The sequence below is a fragment of the Aquarana catesbeiana genome, linkage group LG02 (assembly GCF_042186555.1).
Source record: "Aquarana catesbeiana isolate 2022-GZ linkage group LG02, ASM4218655v1, whole genome shotgun sequence".
Lineage (NCBI taxonomy): Eukaryota > Metazoa > Chordata > Amphibia > Anura > Ranidae > Aquarana > Aquarana catesbeiana.
In genome coordinates, this window is record NC_133325.1 from 168,566,089 (window position 1) to 168,588,534 (window position 22,446).

General features: G+C 41.4%; 1 protein-coding gene across 1 annotated transcript in view; it reads left to right on the forward strand.

Moving 5' to 3' along the window:
- The window catches only part of DCTN2 (dynactin subunit 2), a 64,442-nt gene that overhangs the window by 13,405 nt on the left and 28,591 nt on the right, over positions 1-22,446 (forward strand). The window contains exons 2-4 of the mRNA XM_073613785.1: positions 72-140; positions 18,893-18,989; positions 21,668-21,729. Coding sequence (XP_073469886.1) covers positions 72-140; positions 18,893-18,989; positions 21,668-21,729 — 228 coding nt within the window. The remainder of the gene's footprint in view (positions 1-71; positions 141-18,892; positions 18,990-21,667; positions 21,730-22,446) is intronic.

Here is a 22,446-nt window from a genome sequence, read left to right on the forward strand (position 1 = left end):
AAATTGTCAAATTTAAAGTAACTAAGCAGTGCAATTTTGCATAATGAAAAGTTTTTTTTTTCTTATGTCAGGCTAGGAATGAGCCAGATGTTTATGAAACAAGTGATCTGCCCGAAGATGACCAGGCTGAGTTTGATGCGGTAAGCTCTACAATTTCTTAAATGAATGCTATTTTTGTTCTTGTGTGCAAACTGCTGGTTTTATGACAATGCTACCAATGAATATATGTATGCATGAAAGTCAAATTGAATTTCCGGGGGAGATGTAAGGGGTTTACATAGCTATTATAACATTTCTCCTGGAAAAAAAAAATTCTGTAGTCCCAAAATAAGAACTAGAAGAGCTAATATACTCCTTGAGATAACAAGTGATCACTGGAATTTCTGACATGATCAACAGGTACTCTTCTCTTTACTTCAAACAGAACAGTTTCAATGGTATGTTTAGCAGACCAAAAGGGCAGCAAATAATAGAAGTTTATTGTCAGGGTTTATACACACTTCATTTGTAAGATTCAGCCATTCTCTGCATTGGGGAATTGTTGATCCTTACATAAGTGGGATACAGGTTGCATGATGCCCTTTCTTTGGGAATCATTTCAAACAAAATTCTGTTACAGACTTTCTACAGGTTTCCATTTTTCTTTAGTGACACTCAAAATCACCATATAATCTAAAGCTGATTACACACTATACAATGCCCTTCTGATTTTTTCCTTTAGATTTACCAAAACCATATAATATGAGGTCAAACCTAAACACTTTAATTTTGTATGCAATCAGGCAGACCCCTGTACTACATAGTTGAAGGTAAATCTAAAGGAAATTGAACAAAAAAATTGTATAATGTGTATCCAGCCTTAACCCACTATACTTTTGGAAACAGTAGAACCTTTAATTTGTGCGTTTGTTCAGAGGTCTTCAAACTTTCTAAACAATGGACCAGTTGGTCAGTGGGAGTAGTTAGGAGAAGGAGGAATAAGTACCCCATTATTGGTATTAGTGGGAGGAATAGTGCCCCCATCATTGGTGTCAGTGGGTAGATAAGTGCCCCATTGTTGGTGTCAGTAGGAGGAATAGTGCCGCATCGTTACTGTCACTGGGAGAAATGGTGCCTCATCATTGGTGTCGGTGTAAGAAATGGTGCCCCATCATTGGTGTCAGTGTAAGAAATAGTGCCCCATCATTGGTGTCAGTGGGAGGAATAGTGCCCCATCGTTGGTGTCAGTGGGAGGAATAGTGTCCCATCATTGGTGCCAGAGCAAGAATTTATGCTCCATCATTGGTGTCAGTGGAAGGAATAGCACCTGATATCAGTGGGAGGAATAGTGTCCCAAGGACCGGATAAAGGCAAGCAAGGCACCAAATCCGGCCCATGGGCTGCAATTTGGAGACCACTGGTTTTATTAATTGTGTGTTGCCACTCATTAAGGAATGATGCTTTCCACTTTGCTGTAGCTGGCTTCTTAGCGCTTTGCTGTATGTAAGCTGTGCTGTTGGTCCCCATGATGTGTTGTTGGCGGTGGGCACAGACACTTCATTGTAAGGCATGTCAGGAACTGCAGTGCATGTTAGCTGCCATGGGGAGCAAAGAACATTAAAGTGTTTACTATTTAGGGATTTTTATCAGCTCATTATAGTGTGTCCTGATGTTGTCAAACACCAGTAACAAATTTGAAACTAAATCAGAGGGGCACACAGAAAAGGATTTTTTTTTTTTTTTAATAATAGACATCTTGTGGTGTCTTCTTTTGGAAATACATTTTACTTTGAAAGGTTAACATGGCTGACTGTTTCAACTGAAAAACAAAAGACAAGTCACGGCACAATCAGTTGTCTAGATTTCCCTGCATTGCACCAGCCCTGCAGGTAAATTATAAACTTTTACTGAACCAGGTTTTCAGAGTTAGAGCAAATTAGTATTTTAAATCTTTATTCCTTGTATGCAGGAGATCAGATGTGTGGTATATCTGTGTGCAAGTGTGCCCATGTGAGCACTTATGACATGCCAATTTCTGACGATTGATTTGACCACTTCAGGCAGTCCAATGCAGGCACAGCACATGCGCTATATAACTATGGTGAATGATCATTGCACTAAACATGCTGCTTAATAAATATGCCCTTTATTTATATATGATGTAATCGAAGAGCCACCCAGAATTGCTGCTTTTCAACTATATCCATGTATGATCCCTTGCACTCCTTGGATAGTCTATGTACAGTTGGTATAACCACGACAAAAGCCTTACTAGATATCACCAAGCTGTAAGGTCAGCAGACTCCTGCCCCTTGCTTTCTTTGATCTTGCTAAATCGGCTTTATAAATTAAGGTGGATTCCTGTCCAGGATGACTGGGTCAATAATACTTCCAACTATTAGACTGTTATCAAGACTTTTACCGGAAATGCATTCATTAATTGCATGGAACTGAAATTGGTGCGTTGCTGACACTTGTTGCAGCTGTTTGGTCACTGGCTTGCATGTCAAAGTCACCTGTCACCTTGTCACAATATGAATATTACTTTCCTGTTAAAGTTTGAAAAACAAATAATATTCAGATGTAAAATGTAACTGGGCAATTATATATATATATATATATATTACAATTTGTCAAATATCTTGCCTCTTTTCTTAAAAATTACCCCCAGCACCAATAAAATTGCCCATGCTCTCAGTGCAGTGCTATACGGGTGACAAAACAAGCAGGCATATTGGTCCACGGCAGAGAGACCACTGCTTCCACACAGAGAGCAGCGGCCTTCAGCTACGTGACTACCGGCTGAGGACCGGCTGTTTTGCTGGACCTGATTTTTAAAGAAAAGAGGAAAGCTATTTTGACAAATAGATTTTGGTTGCATACTAAATTTATGCCCATACTTCTGAGAAGTTTTAGGAGATCTAATGACCAGGGTGCATGTTATACTTTAAAACTGTTTCCAGAATGCCAGAAGTATTCTTCCTTGCGTTGAATGTTGTCCTCTCATGAATGAGGAGAAAGCTTCTACCATGTGAGTAATAAATCAGGAAGAGAGGGCTTCTGTAAGCTGTTCAGCAGGAAACTGCTAAAGGAATGATTTAAACCTTTAGCAGGATGCTAAAGAGCTATATACAGACTGATTTTACTGTTGTAGGTTTAGTAACACTTTAAATTGCTACAAGTTCTGGGAGTTGTAAAACAGTCTAAAGTTGTATAGACTTCATTTCTATACTGATACACAATAGCTGAAAGTTAAAGTGGACCAATAAGTATAGCTGAATAAAAAAAAAAAAAAATACAATGAAATAAGATTGCCCCCTGCTTCCTCTTGTACTGGTCACAATAGCAAATGGAAACGTCTTTTCTTACACTATTTTTGCTTAGGGGTCAGAGAAGCCAGTTTTAATTTGATCCTTCATTTCAACACAGGTGACTAGATGCTTATGTGAACAGCATTGGGCAGACGTTGGGTGACATATTTTGGTCCTTGTATTACTTTACCTAATAGAGCAAATCTATTATAACACTATGTTTAGCATTTGAGTGTAGGTTCAGTTTAATTTGGGTTTCCTAATTTAATGCATAAAAATTAGAAAAGTGTTGCTGTTGCTATGTGCCTTGGATTTTAGGAACTGCAGTGAAAACGAGCAGCTAGGTTTTGGCATTACTAAATGTTATATTGTAAGTAAAGGCTACACTACCATGTACCTGTTTTTAAAATTTGCTTCTATTAAAGCACCATCTAAACACATGTTTTCTGAGCGGTCACATGACCAAAGCACCACCTCTATTCTCTTATGACATCACAACTTTTGAGCATGAACTTTCAGCTAGCCAGCAGCACCTTGGAGCCATGGACACCGGTGGGTGGCATCACTGTGCTATGGGATTCAACAGAGTTATCTGCCGGTGTTCTGCCGAAAACCACAACTCTCCAAACCTCCAACTACGTCACTTTCAAGGACTCTCCACTAGCAATAATTGGAGCTTGGACGAGTTTCACAGAACAGCTTCAGAGTATGTAGTACGCTATACAATAAGTTGGCTGTTTTGACAGAACACCGGGTAAGATGGAAAAAAAGTTGTCGCCGCCTTGGAGGTGGCCATGTTGTTGGTGAGTATTGGGCAGACTAACAATGTCCACTCATTATAATCTCCAAGTATTGGTGCTGCAGAGTCACTGGAAGTGACGTGGTTAGAGAATTTGGTGAGTTGGAGTTTTTGGCAGAACACCGGCAGAGACACACGGACCAGCTGTTAAATGACAACAAAAACTTAGAGAGAATGTATGTAGATGGCGATTTAGTTGAAAATGTTTGCATGGTGTATAAAAGAAATTATGAAGTCACATTTACTAGTTATGATGTTGTTTAGTGTGGTGGTTTTTTTTTTAAATTTTTTTTTTTTCAAATTTAAGCCTGATATAGATTGTAATTTATGCAATGTTACCTTGGCTAAATGGCTTTTCATAATTCCTTGCTTTGGGATGCCATGCACTGACAGTATGATGAATTGTTCTGACATTTTCACTGTTATGAATGTTCCTAACACTCTCACCCTCCCTTTTTGACCACCTTGCCTGGATACTAGTTTGCACAAGTAAGACCACTCATGCTTCCTATTTGCATGCCTTTGTGTACAAATAATTGCATGCCCTCTGATTTTTGTAATTGCAGCTGATTTTAAGGATCCTAATCACATAATCACTGATTATGCCATCTGTGAAGAATTAAAACCTTTATAATTCAAGGGACTCGTCAATCTTCTTTCTGATTTGGATGCATTTGGGGTTGATTTAAACATCAGAAATGCTATTGAAATGTAATCTTGAAATGAAAATTACGATTTTTTTTTTTTTTTTGTGCATTGTTGTGATAGCATTGTTGGCACATAAGAACTCTTTTTCCTGTAAACCAGTCTGAAACTGATACATTCAAGAACTGAACCAGACAGGGCTGCCATCAAGAAACATTGTCCATCTATTTCTGGTTGATTGCACTACAACCAACGAATAATGGGCATTATTTTTCTTTTCTATGGCTTAACAGCCATAATATGATCCTTCAGCAGTTGTCAATAGCTCAGATTTCAGCCTTTGTAGATAGGCACTTACATAATAGAAGAGATGTTTATGGAGTTGAATTACTTAATATTTAGCATAATGGCTACATTGTCTTTTGTAGCTTGCATGCTCACTTATGCAGGTGCGACAGCTTCGCGTGTCACATTTAGGGTAGCCCGCGTGAAAATTGCACAAGCATGTCCCCCCCCCCCTTTTTTTTTTTTTTTGCACAGCACCAAAAAGACATGCTGACATGCTACGCACGCGGGGCAAGATGTGGTGGGGTGCCATTAAGACGTGCATCTTCAAAAATCGTTTTGTGTTTTTTGTGTGTTGTAGGAATGCACACAATTTTGCACACGTTTACACAACACACAAATGTGTACTTACCCTTAGAGCAGGATTCCAATGCAGCATGTTATGTCATTTAATCATGCAGTGTGTGCGGTAATATGTGTGTCCTACTCTTTAGCTAATATAGAGGCCGTTGTTTTTATAGGTTATGAATAGTTGGGGAAGGGTCACAACTTCTGTCAAATTTTAAATTTGCATAGAGGACATTTTTTACTCTTCCTGTCTTCTACCCATCACCTGGACAGGAGGTGAGGGGAAATCCCCCAGTTTGGCCACAAAAAGCACTAAAAGACTAATGGATTCTTTTCTATACTCACTGTACACATTTTTTTTAATCGTTATGCTTTTTTGCTGTTTCTTAAATTGGCTCTGTCACTAAGAATTAAAATAAACCAATGTAAAATACAGTATCACTAGTCCTGCTGTCAGAGACTCCAATCTTCAGTCTCTTCTTTCATGCTATAACCACCGCTGAGATCTTCAGCATTTGTCGCTTCCAAGTGTGGTGACTGCCTATGCCACTCTGTTAGGCTCTGTGGTTCCACCCATGGAATGCTATGTCAGCCGTGTGCAGGGTGGATTTGATTTAAATCAATTTGGTTTAAATCATCATTTTTAAAGAGAAACTGTCATCTCTGTCCTGCAGTGGCTCCTCCTCTGACCCGCTGTTGACTCACCGACCGTCCCATTCACTGGTAATGCGGCAGTGACACAACAAGGTGAGGGATGTGGTGGCAGCAGGTGAGTGGATGTCCGCTAACAGGTGCTGCCATGATGGATCTGAAATGACAGATGCTCTTTAAATGTAAGCACTTATTTTTGCTGGTAGTTAGTAATTTTGTTTGCAAATATTAAAAGTTTCTATTTAGAAGAATAAGCTGTCTGGTTAGTAAAACAGCGATATCTGAACTAATTCAATCATACAGTTTGTAGTGTACATAGATTTGCAAAACAATGGGATAAAGAAATATTCCTGAACTTTGTTTTATCTCATTGCTACTGTGAAATTGTGGATGCATCAATGCAGTGCATGTTATCTCACTTTGCAGAGCTTGGATTCATTGAAGGAGTCTACCATAAATGTAAATATTGCAGAATATACAGCCTTATGCTACATAAGCTCAATTTTGTGCTGATTAAACTAAATGATTAATGTATTCTAAATAGAAAACTATCTTTTAGATGTTTACTCCAAAAGCATTTTATTAAAATAAATTTGATAAAAATCTGATTTAAATAAAAAAAAAAAATCTGATATTTTTTTTTTCTTTAAATCATTAAATTTATATCCACCCTGCCCGTGTGTCTTTTGGACTCTACGTCGCTAGTGTCTGACGAACGCACCCAGCATTATCAGTCGCTGACAATTTCAGCAATGGGTAGCTCTGTAAAATGGCAAAGATTTGATTCTCTGGAAGCGGGACTGTTAAGTTTTTATTGTACTTTTACAGCATTTATTTAAAGTTTGGCTTTCAAGTTGCGGTTATCTTTTTTTCAAATATATACTGTAATAAGAGTACCAGAAGTCTGATGGACTCCCTACAGACACATAGAATGTTATGTTTGAGAAGGTAGGCTCCTGCTCTGGCCCTAATCTATGAATGGTTTTTAAAACCAGTGTGGGTTATGGAATAGCATTACATCATCCTTACAGTTTCATTACTGTATCATCAATGTAAAGGCTGCCAAATTGACTTCAGTCCCTTGGATTTGACAAGCCTGTGGAATCAGTCAATGCACCTTAAAGGATAACCAAGCCCAGGAACAAAAATGCAATCTATTGCAGCTTACGGTTTTTATGGTGGCTATACACTCTTTAGTAAATTTATCGATCTCTCTTCCGATCAGTCTCTTCAGATAGGAGTAATTGTTCTGTAGTCGATCGATATGCCACACAGATGTGTAAATCGATCGCATTTCTGTTTCCACCATGTAACCTTATAACCTGATTATTCAAAATATGATTGTATTCGTTAACAAAGTACTGTTTTGCTAATTTGATTCCAAATGATCAGTGATATTCTGTCCTAGCCAATCAACTGAGGTTTATCGAATCTGAGTCTAAATCAGTCAGAAGAGAAGTTATGGCTATTCAACTGTTTGTGAATTAGATTGTTTGTTTGAACTACCCCTGCCGGCCGTGCGCATATGTGGCCTCTCAGCAAGTGGGCTTTAAAGCCGAGAGACCTCACATATGTGGCCTGATGTAAACCCATTAATGTGCTGAGTGCGTGTTTACTGTGCACACCCGACACAGTAACTGGCCGGTACTGGAAAGCTCCCGATGCATACTTGCGATCGGGAGCGTTTCAATTATGTGACTGCTCACAGTGGTCATGTGATAGGAGGCCTGCCATCGCCTCCCGCATTTACAACCTCTTAAAGGGCCAGGAGGTGGGAAGGGGTTAATGGAATTGCACACATTGATCGGGTGAAAAACATTGAAGAGTGTATAACCATTAGATATGGTGGCTGCATTCCTTTTTCTTTTTTTAAGCTAAAAACATTTTTAGCAACTACACAGAATAACTTTTGATCTTGGCAGATCAGCTATAAATTTCCCTGCCCCATGTATTATAGGTGAAGTGATACGGGCATGTTTGTAGTCCACATCAGGATAGCAGACTAGGGTGACAACCAGGACTCCTTCCATAAATACAGCAGAGGAGCGAGGTAGCCACCCAGGGACAAGAGGTTTGTTTGCAGGGTTACCAGATGAAAATAAAGCAAAGGAAGCTTAAAAAGAGAAAATGAATGCAGCCACCCCACCAAGGACTTGTAGGTTGCAATATATTAAGTTTTTAGTTTTAGGATTGGATACACTTTAAAATTTACAGAATGTGTGTAATGTTTTTGTATATATTTTGTCATTGGAAGGCCATGTAACTTGCCTCTTAGTGCCTACACATCATAGACTAGACTAGACTTAAGCCAGCCATATATGGATTGAAATTCACACAAACTTGTATGAGCGAGCCTGCCAGGAAGTTGTCACTTGACTGGACCAGTCATCTGTGGCTGTGGTATTTCCTGTCCCGCAGCCAGATGTATTCAAGGGGTGTGTATACCTGCAGCTGCAGGGCAGGGAATGCCTCAGCTACATTTGATTGGCCCAGTACAGGGACAGCTTCCTAATGAACTCCTTAATGTGAATTTGGCCTAGGATCCAAACCAATCCGAGCTATCCCTAATGGTGGCGTTAAGGAAAAAAAAAATCCTTATTTTGATCTGATTATTATTTAATTATTAGAAATTGTACGGTCTGAATAGTACAATGATGTAAGATAAGTAGAGATGACTAAGGCTGCGTTCACACCTGAGCGTTTTAAAGTCCTGTGTTTTTACTGTGTTTTTTACAGGTCACCGATGTAAAAGGCAGAAAAACGCCTGTAATCTGCCCCAAAGAAACTCCTATTCTTTTTTGAGCTTGGGGCGTTTTTCAGGCGTTTTGCTTTAGGTGACAGATGTGAACAGGAGCCATTGAAATAAATGGGATTTTGCTTGTTGGGCGTTTTGCAAGCTGAAAATGCTCAGGTGTGAATGCAGCCTCATGAAAAGCAATTTCAAATGTTTTACAAAAAAATAAAGAGAATCCCAGGAATGTGTTGTTGTATGGTCATAGGTTTGGCTTCAGTCACTCTCCAGCTGGAATGTTCTTGCACAGATTCAGACATTATTCAGTGCTGCACTAAGCTCTAGCCTCTGACACGTGGACCAAATTGTTTCTGCAGTATTGCTGAGGATTATTACTAAGAGGGGATCAATGTGACAGGAAATGAATGGGCAGCTATCCTGAAAGTCTCATTTTAAGCCTTATTTTTCTGTATACTGGAAATATCTGAAATGTGTTATACCTCAAATTACATTTGTGTGCAAAAAAAGGTTTATTCTATGGACATTTCTTTAAGATAATTGGGGATTATATATTTTTTTTCACTCAACATGAAAATACTTACAAGGGATCGGTCATTACAATTAATTTTTTTATGAAGTTGTAGGAAACGGTCTTTTCTTAATTGTATGTGTAAGTAGAAAGGATAACTCTGGAAAAGAGGAAATGAAATAAAAGAAAAACAGATTGCCTGTAATTGGATCAAATTCTATTCCTTAAAGTGGTGTTCCGGCCGAAATTATACTTTTTAAATAAAAATACCCCTATAATAGACAAGCTTAATGTATTCTAGTAAAGTTAGTCTGTAAACTAAGGTCTATTTTGTTAGTTTATAGCAGTAGTTTGTTATTTTATAAACTTACAGCAGGCCGTGGCCATCTTAAATGTGGGCATCTGAAGCCCAACTGTATTTCTTCCTGGATCTCATCCTTGCAGATCTCGCACATGCTCAGTGCAGCACAAGCAGTGTAATAGGTTTCAGGTCAGGTTTCCATAGCAATGGCAGTTTCAGAGGAAGTTGCCGCCCCTTCCTAGAAGGCATTGCAAACAGGAAATGATGCGATCGGCCACGGCCGGGGAGGAGGAAGTGAAAAATGAATACAGCAGATATACAGTAGGTGCTGAGAAAAAAAATTTAAAAATATCCAATTTGTTTACAGTGCACAGTTTAGTGAGGGATGCTGAAGAGTTGTAAAAGTGGGTGGAACTCCACTTTAAGTACATCACGGAACACACAGCAGTGAATAAATCACGACAACCAGGGTTATGCGCCACCTATAGGTGAATGGACACTGCAGAAACAGACAGACATGAAGTCCTCCCCTACATAACCCCTCCCATACAGGAAGTACTTCAGTTTTTTCTTATCTAGTATCTTGAAGGTGATGGTCACTGAGGTTCAACTCTCTGTATTATTCAGCTCACACTGGTTTGCTGGACAAGTTATCTGCAAGAACTTCCAGGCAGAATCCAGTTAGACCTATGCCACAATGGTGGCATATATCAACCATCAGGGCGGCACCAGGAGTCGGCTGCACAGGTGGAAGTGGATCATATTCTGTCTGTCAGCAGGGCTGGAACATGACGCTCTGCCCAAGCCAGTCGGTGTAAAGAATTGGCAGGCAGACTTTCTCAGTCGCCAGCAATTGGTTCTGGAGGAGTGGTCCCTTCATCCCAAAGTGTTCAGTGCAATTTATCGGCATTGGGGCACACCAGATGTGGATCTTCTAGCGTCCAAGTTAAATACGACCTAGAGGTCTTCTGTGTCCTGGAAATACATGATCGGTCGCATTTTAGCTTTCCTCCAATCTGCAGTTGAAATAAATTTGGCCTTGAGTTCCATTAAAGGCCAAATATATTGGGCAGTTTTTTTTTGCCCAGAGGCCAATTGCTTCTCATTCATTTGGTACGTACGTTTGTTCAGAGCGTAACCCGTATGGTTCCGCCTGTTAAAGTGATTGTAAAGGTAAAAGTTTTTTTTTTTTTATCTTAATGTATTCTCTGCATTAAGGTGGAAAACCTTTTAATAGTAGCAACCACCCCCCCCCCCCCCCCAAATACTCGAGCCTGATCTCAAACCAGCGCTAAAGCACGTCCGCAGTAGCTCTTCCCCTCCCCGCCTCACTGGCTTGGCTGAAAGCAGCAGGAGCCATTGGCTGTCGGTCAAACCTGTGAGCAGAGCGGGGCCAAGCTGGGTTGTGTGTCTGAATAGATGAACACAGCTCAGCTCAGGATTGAGCATACACACTACTGCCCCCATAGGAAGCAGCTTCCTTTGGGGGCACTCTGCCAGGGGAGGTTTCAAGAGCGCCAATGGGGAACCCTAGAAGAGGAAGGTCCAGGACTGCTCTGTGCAAAACCATTGCACAGAGTGGGTAAGTATGACATGTTTATTATTTGATTGAAAAAAATGTAAACCTTTACAATCACTTAGTCCTCCCTGTGTCCATGAGACTTCAATTTGGTCCTGCCTGTCTCACAGAAACAACCTTTCAAACCAAATTGTTAAATTATGTTAGTCTTATTGACTTGGGAGGGTTTTTTCTTTTTTTTTGGTGGCAATCACTTTGGAAAGGAGAGTTTTGGAATTGGCGGCCCTTTCCTGTAAGGCTTAGTTCTTCACCAGGACAAGGTGGCATTGCATCCTCATCCATCTTTTTTTGCCGAAGGTGGTTTCGAGTTTTCATCTGCATCAGAACATTCTTACCTTCAGTTCTAGCCTTGTCCCCAGTCGAAGTATATTTAAAGATGTCTGTAGCGAGTGGTCAGGCAAACGGATTCCTTATTCATTATGCTTGAGGGTCCTAGGAATGATCAGGCAGCTTCAATGTTGACCATTTTGCAGTGGATCTGTTGGCTTATTACCCAAGCCTATGGCTTGAAGGGTAAGGCTCTGCCTTTCTCGGCGTGTGAGGGCCTCTTGGGCTGTCCGTCATCAGGCTTCAGTGGCCCAGCTCTTCAAGGCTGCAACCTGGTCTTCGGTACTTACCTTTTATTAGATTTTAAAAGCTGCTGAGAATACTGTTTTGGCTGCAGTGTGTGACAAACTGCGTAGTAGTTTTCATGGGCCTGACGGGTGGCTTCTGTGTCTCCCTCCCCTCACATGCATTGTTTTTTGGGACATCCCAGGTAGTCATTATTTATAGTCTGTTATGTGTCCCGTGACGTACGATAAAGAAAACGGGAGTTTTGTACTTGCCTGTAAAATACAATTATTGGAGTTCATCATGGGGCACAGAGGTCCCGCCCTTCTTTCTGGAAGTTCATTGCCTGCTACAAAGCTGGGGTACTTCCTGTATGGAAGGAGTTATATGGTAGGACTTCCTGTCTGTCTGTTTCTGCCAGTGTCCACCTGTAGGTGGCGCATAACCTAGGTGGTCATGATTTAGATACCAACAAAACCTGGGGAATGCCCAGGAAAAAATTCCAAGCCTACTTACCACCAGCTCGCAGACAACCAATTGACCTGTCTAACAGTATGCATTAAAAACAGGGGTTCAGTCCGCACGCATTTGCAAACGCATGCGTAAGCCACAGAGCCACGTCACGGCACCCTGTAATCTGTGGTCCTAACACTAAAATTTGGGTGTCCCCACAGTGGAGGCACATGCATTCTAATGGATAAGTGAGGGCAGGTGGACTGAAGGGAGCCCACCTTTTCTTAAAGGTACAGGAAACACCAAACACCCAGCAGGTAGCACAATGGCTGCAAAGGTGCTGGTGCGTTGCTGGACCAATACACACACCCACGTGATTGCAAAAAACTTGCCACCACCCTCACTTATAGCTGGCTATCGCAGTAAGAGGCATTGGAAGGCCACAAACAGATACGAACAAAACCTGGGGAATGCCCAGGAAAAAATTCCAAGCCTACTTACCACCAGCTCGCAGACAACCAATTGCCACCACCCTCACTTATAGCCAGCTATAAGTGAGGGTGGTGGCAAGTTTTTTGCAATCGCGTGGGTGTGTGTATTGGTCCAGCAACGCACCAGCACCTTTGCAGCCATTGTGCTACCTGCTGGGTGTTTGGTGTGTCCTGTACCTTTAAGAAGGGGTGGGCTCCCTTCAGTCCACCTGCCCTCACTTATCCAAAAGAGCCCTTGCACACTGGGGTGGGGGGCGGCGTCGGCAGTAAAACGCCGCTATTATTAGCGGCGTTTTACCGTCGGTATGCGGCCGCTAGCGGGGCGGTTTTACCCCCCGCTAGCGGCCGAGAAAGGGTTAAATACCACCGCAAAGCGCCTCTGCAGAGGCGCATTGCCGGCGGTAGAGCCGCGCCGTCCCATTGATTTCAATGGGCAGGAGCGGTCTACACACCGCTCCTTCACCGCTCTGAAGATGCTGCTGGCAGGACTTTTTTTACCGTCCTGCCAGCGCATCGCTCCAGTGTGCAAGCCCTCGGGGCTTTCACACTGGGATGACAGCAGCGGCACTTTCGGGGCGGTTTGCAGGCGCTATTATTAGCGCAATAGCGCCTGCAAACCGCCCCAGTGTGCAAGGGCTCTTAGGTCATGATTTAGAGCCTGCTGTGTCCCATGATGTACTCCAAGAAATTGATTTAGTAGGTAAGTACAAAAATCCAGTTTTTACTAGAATGGGATTGGTATGTTTAAAACTTATCTCCAGCCTTTAGTGAACTTTAAATAGATTGCTTGGACCAAGCTGGTCCAAACAAACTATTAACTTCACCACTAGATTTGCTCGCTGTGTGCGCTGTATATGCTGTATGTAGCCTCAGCAATCACTGTATAGCAGCACATTGCGCTACTGTACAGTGATCTAAAACTCTAAGGGCTCTTTCACATTGGGCGGATCAGTGATGATCCGCCCCGTGAACATCCGCTTGCTCAGCAGGGATCGCTCCGTGGATCCCCGCTGAGCAGGAAGATGACAGGTCCGTCGCTGCACACTGTGCAGCGACGGACCTGTCAGAATGCCGCTCTCCCCTATGGGGGATCCGATCCGAAAACGGATGGAAAAGTAGGTTTTTCCTCCGTTACGCTTTTTCGGATTGGAGCGGGTTGGATGTCAGCGGACATGTCACCGCTGACATCCGGCGCTCCATAGACCTCCATGGAGTGTCCGTTCAGGTCCGCCTAAAAAACTGACAGGCGGACCTGAACGGACAGTCCGTGTGAAAGAGGCCTAATACTTTTGTAAGCTTCAAATAAAGTTCAGTGAGGAAATAAAAAAAAAGCTGTGGTGTGTGCTGAATCATGCACCATACTGCCCCCTACTGCAGCCAGAATGGACAGCTGTTGGAGAGAAAACCTTTGCAATTTACCTCTCCAACAGCTGTTTGTTCTGTGTGAATATTCCCTTAAAAGCGCTGTGTTCCTGCAGTGAGAAGGGAACTTCTCGTCCTGCTCCCAGAGCAAAACTGAGTCAGGCCGAGCACTGCTCAGCCATTCACTAGGAGTGTTTTAGTCTGTGAATACAAAGCTTTCTCTGATTGGCTGAGGTGGAGATCGCTCTATCTTTTAAAAAAAGGAAACCTAAAACAAAATAAAAAATTGGTCCAGATTTCATGTACCATGATTTCTGTATAAATGTTTTTATTTTAGAAAAGCACCAAGAGGTATAAACATACAAGGCAAACCTAGTCCTGAATAAGGCACCATACACGACACACACACACACACACACACACACATATTTAATATAATAAGTGTCACATAATGTCAGGTTATGTAAACGGTACAGAATGCAAAATTCAGGAGCTCGCCAGCCTTACATTCTAGTGGGGCATGAACCGAGATCTCGGCAACAGCACAGCAAAATAATGCAAACATAAATTGCTATGACACGTGTGTAGAAACACTCTATAATGGTTGGGGTAGTACAGCCCCGAGTTTGAGTCCTATAACTCATAGACAAATGCCAAAAGAAAACTCGGGGGGGGGGTTTGGGGATGGGGGAAGAAAAGGAAAATACCTGAAGCAGTTGAAATGGAATAAGCATGTCCCGCTGGAGGTCCCTCCGGGACCGGATACCCAAGTCTTGCAACATCACTCCGTGCATTGCAAATATCTATTCCAGAGTCCATGTAGCATGATTTCTAACAGAACAATTGTCATCCTCTTTTTATTCACCCTGCATGTTTGTCAGCTCTGAATTGCAGTTTTAACAAAATCGCAACTAATTTGCTTTAATTTCACATTGCTGAAGTAACCTTGCTAGTCTCAGAATATTTTGTTTTCGCTGCACTTATCGCTTTAAACTAAGCCCTTTTCACCATCCAATTTACAATGGCTAACTTTGCATGTTCAGCAGTTGGGCAACTAATAATAATAGCAAGTTCATCTGCACTTCGAGGTTGGTTAAGTCGTAGGGGCTGACTTACTAAAACTTGAGAGTGCAAAATCTGGTGCAGCCCTGCATAAAAACCAATCGGCTTCCAGGTTGTTTTGTCAAAGCTTAATTGAACGCGCTCAAATTGGAAGCTGATTGGCTACTATAAACAGCTGCACCAGATTTTGCACACTCCCATTTTAGTAAATCAAACCCATAGTTCTGTAGACACAAGTATCAGTCAAGTTCAGCTGGGGGCTCACGTGTGTCCTTTCTGGTCTGCCTATGTGTTCTTGAACACACAAAAAAATGATGGGAGCTTTTCCTTCTCCCGTGCAGGTGGTATATGGATACCAGTTTCAGTTTACATTTCAGTACTGTAATAAGCACTACTATTGTACAACCATCTGCCCATAATGTGTGCGTTGGTTGGCATGCTTGGAACGTAAACCATTTTGATCTCTTTTTATCCTAATTAAAATTAAAGTGGTAATTCTGAGAACAAATAGGGCCACATTGGGTGGGGGCGGGGGTCTGATTAATTTGGACAGGCTGTGGGCTGAGTGAACACAAAACAAGGCAAAGACCTACATGACTTCTAAAAGGAGCTATCTTTCTAGTCTGGATCTTCTACCACAGGTACTGTGAGCTAATTGTGAAGTTGTTGCATGTTTAATTGTCTAATACTGGTTCTTTTCTTTCTTTTTATTTGTAACTGTATTTTTTATCTTTCACTCACCTCTTGGGGAACACTGCAAGGAGCTGGTAAGAAGCCTGCTGTCTGATTCCCTCTGTGCTCTCACTGTGGCTTTTTTGCTTTTGTGTTTTACTAATCCTGATATTTAAATGCAGCAAGTGTTATGTTTGTAAACATGGATTTAAGAAAATGATTTTCCCTCCTGGTTATGTATTGTGTTTTAGGCCTCTGTATTTGTCCAACTATATTCTATCCAATTGCTGTCATTTTGACTGGCTGCATGGTTTCTGTTCTTTCATCTGGCTATTCTTTATCATCAATCTATCTTCTTTTTACTGTTTTTTTTTTTTTTTTTTTTTTTTTTTTTTTATATTGTTTTTGACCATAAACACAAACAATACATTTTTCAATAAAATAACATTGCTTTTATTAGTACAGAGGGGGATATATCTTGTAACAATCTAGGCAGTTCAAACTGCGCATATTATTACATGTTTTAGCAGAGATTGCTGTAAGTAAAAACAATATGTCAGAATGATCATTAGATCTAGAGCTGTAAGCAGCTGAAAGTTTGAGCATCTTGATCATTCCTTTAAAGTGGAGTTCAGTCCCACCCCTACCTTTGTTCTTAGTCTCTTATTAGTTACCCTAGTGATGAGCAGACTCTGACCAATAGAGTGCTCTGGAGGTTGGAGGGCTAGGGCCAAACCCCAGCTTTTACAGAAAAAAAAGGAGATTTAAATATACACTATATTGCCAAAAGTATTGGCTTTACACGCACCTGAACTTTAATGGCATCCCAGTCTTAGTCCGTAGGGTTCAATATTGAGTTGGCCCACCCTTTGCAGCTATAACAGCTTCAACTCTTCTGGGAAGGCTGTCCAAGGTTTAGGAGTGTGTCTATGGGAATATTTCATATTCCAGAAGCGCATTTGTGAGGTCAGGCACGGATTTTGGACGAGAAGGCCTTGCTCGCAGTTCCCACTCTAATTCATCCCAAAGGTGTTCTATCAGGTTAAGGTCAGGACTCTGTGCAGGCCAGTCAAGTTCTTCCACCCAAACTTGCTCATCCAGGTCTTTATGGACCTTACTTTGTGCACTGGTGCGCAGTCATGTTGGAACAGGAAGGGGCCATCTCCAAACTGTTCCCACAAAGTTGGGAGCATGAAATCGTCCAAAATGTCTTGGGATGCTGACACCTTAAGAGTTCCCTTCACTGGAATTAAGGGGCCAAGTCCAACCCCTAAAAAAAAAAAAAAAAACAACAACCCCACGCCATAATCCCCCCCCCCCCCCCCCCCCCTCCACCAAATGATTTGGACCAGTGCACAAAGCAAGGTCAAGTGGAATTGGAGTTGTTGGTAATAGTGGTGGGAGAGGGGTGATCAGCAGGACGCAGGAGATTTGTTTTAGGAATTTTGTCAGTTTATTTCCTACACTCATTGTCCTCAGGTGGTTACTTAAAAATAGACAGATATTTGTTGAATTAGTTTGGGCTGTATGAAAATTTGTCTGGAATGAGTGTAGTGCTTTGTAATTTTAGAGGGTCAAAGCGCACAAACCATTAAAGTGGAACTAAAGTCCGCAATACTAACCTCCTCTTCTCCAGCGAAACGGCTTCCCTGAACACTCGTCGCCACCAATATCTCCACTTCCTGGGTTCAGCATATTTGGCCATCTTACTTGGCCAGCCTGGGATGATGTAACTCCTGCACATGTATGTGGGAGGGAATTCATCCCAGCACAGAGGTATGCATAAAGAAGTTTGCGAGCAGGAAAGTAAGAAGCTTTTATTGCAGAAGAAACCTAGTATGGGGAATAGGCCTCTTTTTACTAGAGAGAGATTCTTATCCTTCAGAGATCTGCACAGATCAGATTGGCTTCCTTTACATGGAAGCCCAATTGAGCTTAGCCATAAGTCAAAGCCATGCTCATGTGCTTAGATAAGCAAAGGGTTTCATTCAGACAGGCATTGACACATGCGTGCCGGTGGTGTTTGTTATCTTTTTGTTAGATTTTACATGTGGTCAGGAATGGGTGCACGGATCCAGGTGAAGGTAGTGTGTGTTCAGATCTGTGTACCCACTCCTGCATGCATGTTATATGTTGATGTTCGGGTGTTTCTGTATCCACCTCTATAGGCTGCCTGCGTGCAGCTCGAGGCAGACGCAGGCACAATAACAAACTCTGCAGAACTGGTGTGAACGCCCGTATGAATGAAACCGAAACAAAGCTTGATAGGTTTGTGTCCATTTTTCCATGCCATGTCTGAGCTTTCTTTTGCAGTTTGCTTCCCATCTTGTTTGATGTCTACTTTTCTTTGATTTTTTTTTTTCCTTTTTTTTTTTTTCCTCCAAATACCAATGTTTTAGTATTTTCTTAAATCCTTGTAAACTGCAGTGCATCTTATATTGTCCCCTAACTTCATCACCGCTTTTATCTGAGGATATTTTTCCCTTTTTGCATGAATATTATTTAATTCCTTGCTTTGACATATTTAGAATATAACCCAATCGATGAGTCTTGTCTGCTAATTTTCCATTTCCAGGAATTAATGATTTACACATTGGAATCACATAAACTTGATATTTTGTTTCAGTCTTTTACATTATTTCATGATATGCGAGGGCTTATTTAATAATGTGGTAAAAAAAAAAATTCAGTTCGCTTTAGTCAAGGAAAAAGATAAACTGTTAATGGTAAGTATGGGTCAATTAATTTCCTTATTAAATAAGCCCGCTAGACAGCTGAGCATTCTGTGGACACCCTTAAACATCTTCCTTGTGCCAATCAGTCTAAGGTACTGAAATAATTTACAATCAGATTTTCAAGCAGGACACTACTGAAAAAATAAATTTGCAGGTAATCTAATGATTTATCTCTCACATGTAGGATAATTCTTGTGATTTGACAGTTTTGTGGAGTGCTCACATTTTATAATCCTATTCAATCAGTGCAGTTTAAATGTGTAATGCTGACTATTGATTCAGTTCCTGATTTTATTATCTCATTTGCACATACTATGAGATAAATTACTTTCAGTCTCTGTGTTCTAACAAATATCAGTGCAATGCAAGCAGCTAATTCATGTATGTTATTCTTTCCTATTATCCAGGAGGAACTGACCAGTACCAGTGTAGAGCATATAATTGTCAACCCCAATGCAGCTTATGATAAATTTAAGGACAAGAGGGTTGGCACTAAAGGACTAGGTAAGTTTAACCACTTAAGGACCGAGCCTCTTTCTGAGATTTGTGTTTAAGTTTTTTTAATAGAAAATTACTTAGAACCTCCAAACATTTATATATTTTTTCTTTCTAACACCATAGAGAAACAACAGTAAAGTTAGCCCAATTTTTTATTTTATTTTATGAAAGATAATGTTGTGCAGAGTAAATTGATACTCAACATGTCATGCTTCAAAATTGCGCCCGCTCGTGGAATGGCAACAAACTTTTACCCTTAAAAATCTCCATAGACGACGTTTACAATTTTTTACAGGTTGCATGTTTTGAGCTACAGAGGAGGGCTAGAGCGAAAGCAATAATTCTAACGATCGCGGCAATACCTCACATGTGTGGTTTGAACACCGTTTTCATATGCGGGAGCCGCTCACGTATGCGTTTGCTTCTGCACACGAGCTCGGTGGCACGGGGCGTGTTTAAAAATTTTATTTTTTATTTTTACACTGTTCTTTTTAAAAAAAAAAAAAAAGTGTCACTTTTATTCCTATTACAAGGAATGTAAACATCCCTTGTAATAGAAAAAAAAGCATGACAGGACCTCTTAAATATGAGATCTGGTATCAAAAATACCTCAGATCTCATATTTATGTTTTGATGTCACTTCCGCCCTGCAGTGGTATGGAGACGAGTGGGGGCCATCTTCCCCTCACTCATCTCCATACCACAGACTTGACAGGACCCAATCGCCTCAGCCGTTACCGACGGCTGCGGTAAGCGGCGGAGGGCACCGGAGCGCGGCAGGGGGGTCCCTCTCCAGCTGCCAATTAAACGTGATCTTGCGGTGAATCCTCCGCGGAGACCACTTTTATCTGAAAGTGGACCGCCCGCTGAAGAAGAAGATACTGGGGTGATGGCAGCTAGCTGCTGCCATAACAATGATATTCCTCTTCAAAGCACTGACATATAACGATAGTGGTCGGGCGGGCGGTCTGTAAGTGGTTAAAGTGCAGGTTGTGGTAAAATTTGACTTTCTGCTATGGTAGCGGAAGAAGTAGTCTTAGTTGGTGTAGACATGAGAATAACAAAAAAAAAAAAAAAAAAAAATTATATATATATTATACATACATACACTGTAATAATAGGGCAAATTACACTAGAATAGGTTTCCTTTTATACCCCTAGTGCCCAACCTGTGGCCTGGGTGCTGCATATGTCAATTTTTGGCTCTCGGGGTGAAGATGAAACTTCAATCACATTTGCTGATAAAGGTACAGAGAACTTCCTGTGGTGAGATACCATCACTTCCTTCAGAAAGTAGAACCACCTTCTTTGCCTCCTACTAATGCTGAGAATATTGGCAGAATAGACTCTACAAGCTGCCATATTTCAATATGTTAACATTAAAAATGACTTTAGTTCTGCTGTTTTCGTCTGTGTACTGGCTGAAAAGATTTTACCCTATTTTTCCTGTGACCATTGTTGGGATCAGGGTGTGAAGGTAAATATTCTTTTGAAGACACTTGTTCCTGATGACAGCTGTCAGAGAGGATTTCCCCTCACCTTGAGGAGACTTCCTCTCACTCCCTGTTGTGTTCCCAGCACAGATGAACCATGAAATTCATAAAGAGTGACACAAACGCTCTGTGGAAATGCGTCTTGCTCTCATACAACAAATGTCGGTGCATGCAACAGATTTGTGTACTTGTTGGAAACGTGAATTTGTTACAAAGATGTGCCAGAATTGACATAAATTTTTCCACAGGGCCTTGCCACCTGCGGTGCCAACTGAGGAGGCCACCTCAGGCAGCATTTATGAAGACATGGTTGTGGGCCAGCACTGGGGCCATAGTGTCCATGATCATCCCTGTGTGTGTTCAGCCCCAATTTTATTGGTTTCTGGGACGTTGTCAGCCACCTCCTATTCTAGAAACCAGTACCCCTGCGTGGTCGACAGCATCCTAAAGACAGCTGATGCTGTGCAATTGACAGTGTGGGGTGGGGGAAAAAAACCTGGAGGTAAAATTAAGACCCAATGTAGAATTAATCAAATTAACCTCCAGCTTCTTTAAAGTGATTGTAAATGCAAGGTTTTTTTTTTTTTTTTTTTGTTTAAAAAAGTTACAAACCTGTAATACCCACCTGCTCTGTGGTTTTGCACAGAGAAGCCCTGATCATCCTCTTCTCCGGTCCCCCACTGGCGCTCCCAGCTGCGCCCCCCGCCCCCCCCCCCCCTGCTGAGTGCTTCTACAGCAGGCCGCTTGCAGGGGGGGCTCTCCTGCGGGCTCGCTCCCAGGCCTGCTCTATGTGTCCATTGACGCACACAGCTGGCTTGGCCCTGCCTCTCCCTCATCACTGGCTGTGATTGACAGCAGCAGGAGTCAATGGCTCCCACTGCTTCCTCTCTTTTCAATGAGGAGAGAGAGAGAGAGACCACAGAGCTTCTACTGTTGTGCACATCACTGGATTAGTTAAGTATAAGGGGGGACTGGGAGCTGCATGCAGAAGGTTTTTTTACCTTAATGTATAGAATGCATTAAGTTAGAAAACTCTGATGTTAATGTTTGTTAATTTTTCGCAGCCATAGCAACATGTTAGAAGTGTCAAAATGTATTGCAAATCCTTTATTAACTCGCTCCCAAAGTTTTCATTTTATTGCACAGTCAAGTAGGGGAAATGCACTCATGCGCTCACTATTTAATTTGTAGATTTCTCAGATCGAATCAGCAAGTCAAAAAGAACAGGATATGAATCTGGAGAATATGAACTAGTAAGTATTTTGGGCAATGCTTTGATTTGCTATCATAATTGTTTGATTTGTTGAAAGGATTAGGGGGCCCTTTCACACTGGTGCATTTTTACTTTGGGGGAAAAAAAAAGAACCCAAGAAAAAATGTTCCCCTTTAAATCTTATGGCACTTAAATCTTATGATGCATTTTTCGAAAAGTCCTGCTTGCAGCATTTTTTTGCTTTTCAAAACCACACCAAAACACTGCTCCCCATTTGAAAGAAATGAAAACGCATCAGAAAGGCAATTGTTGCCTTTTTGGTGCGTTTTTTTGAGTCGCGTGTCCATGTTTCACAGGTGCATGTTGAGTCGGGCAACCAGTAAGCACACCCCACACACATCCAAAAAGCATATGCGTTTTTGATGCATTCTTCCAAGGAAGCAGTGTGAAAGCAGGCTAAGGATGAGAAAATAGAGTGATTCCACCATACTAACCAAAGTATGTCTCCCACATAGACCTCCTTGATCTTTTTGGTGTAAAGCAAAGGTTTCCCTCTAGATTCTTTTACCCTTTGATGGTTACCCCATTTGCAGCACTTTTTAATTGGTGTATTGCAAATTAGAAACAGAAACAAGGTTGGATGCGACTTTGCATGTACCATGTGGAGTTATAAGAACTGCACAAATCAAAAAAGTTTAAAAGGAGAAAATTATGCACAGTTTTATTTAACATATATACATGAAAAGATCAAACATTC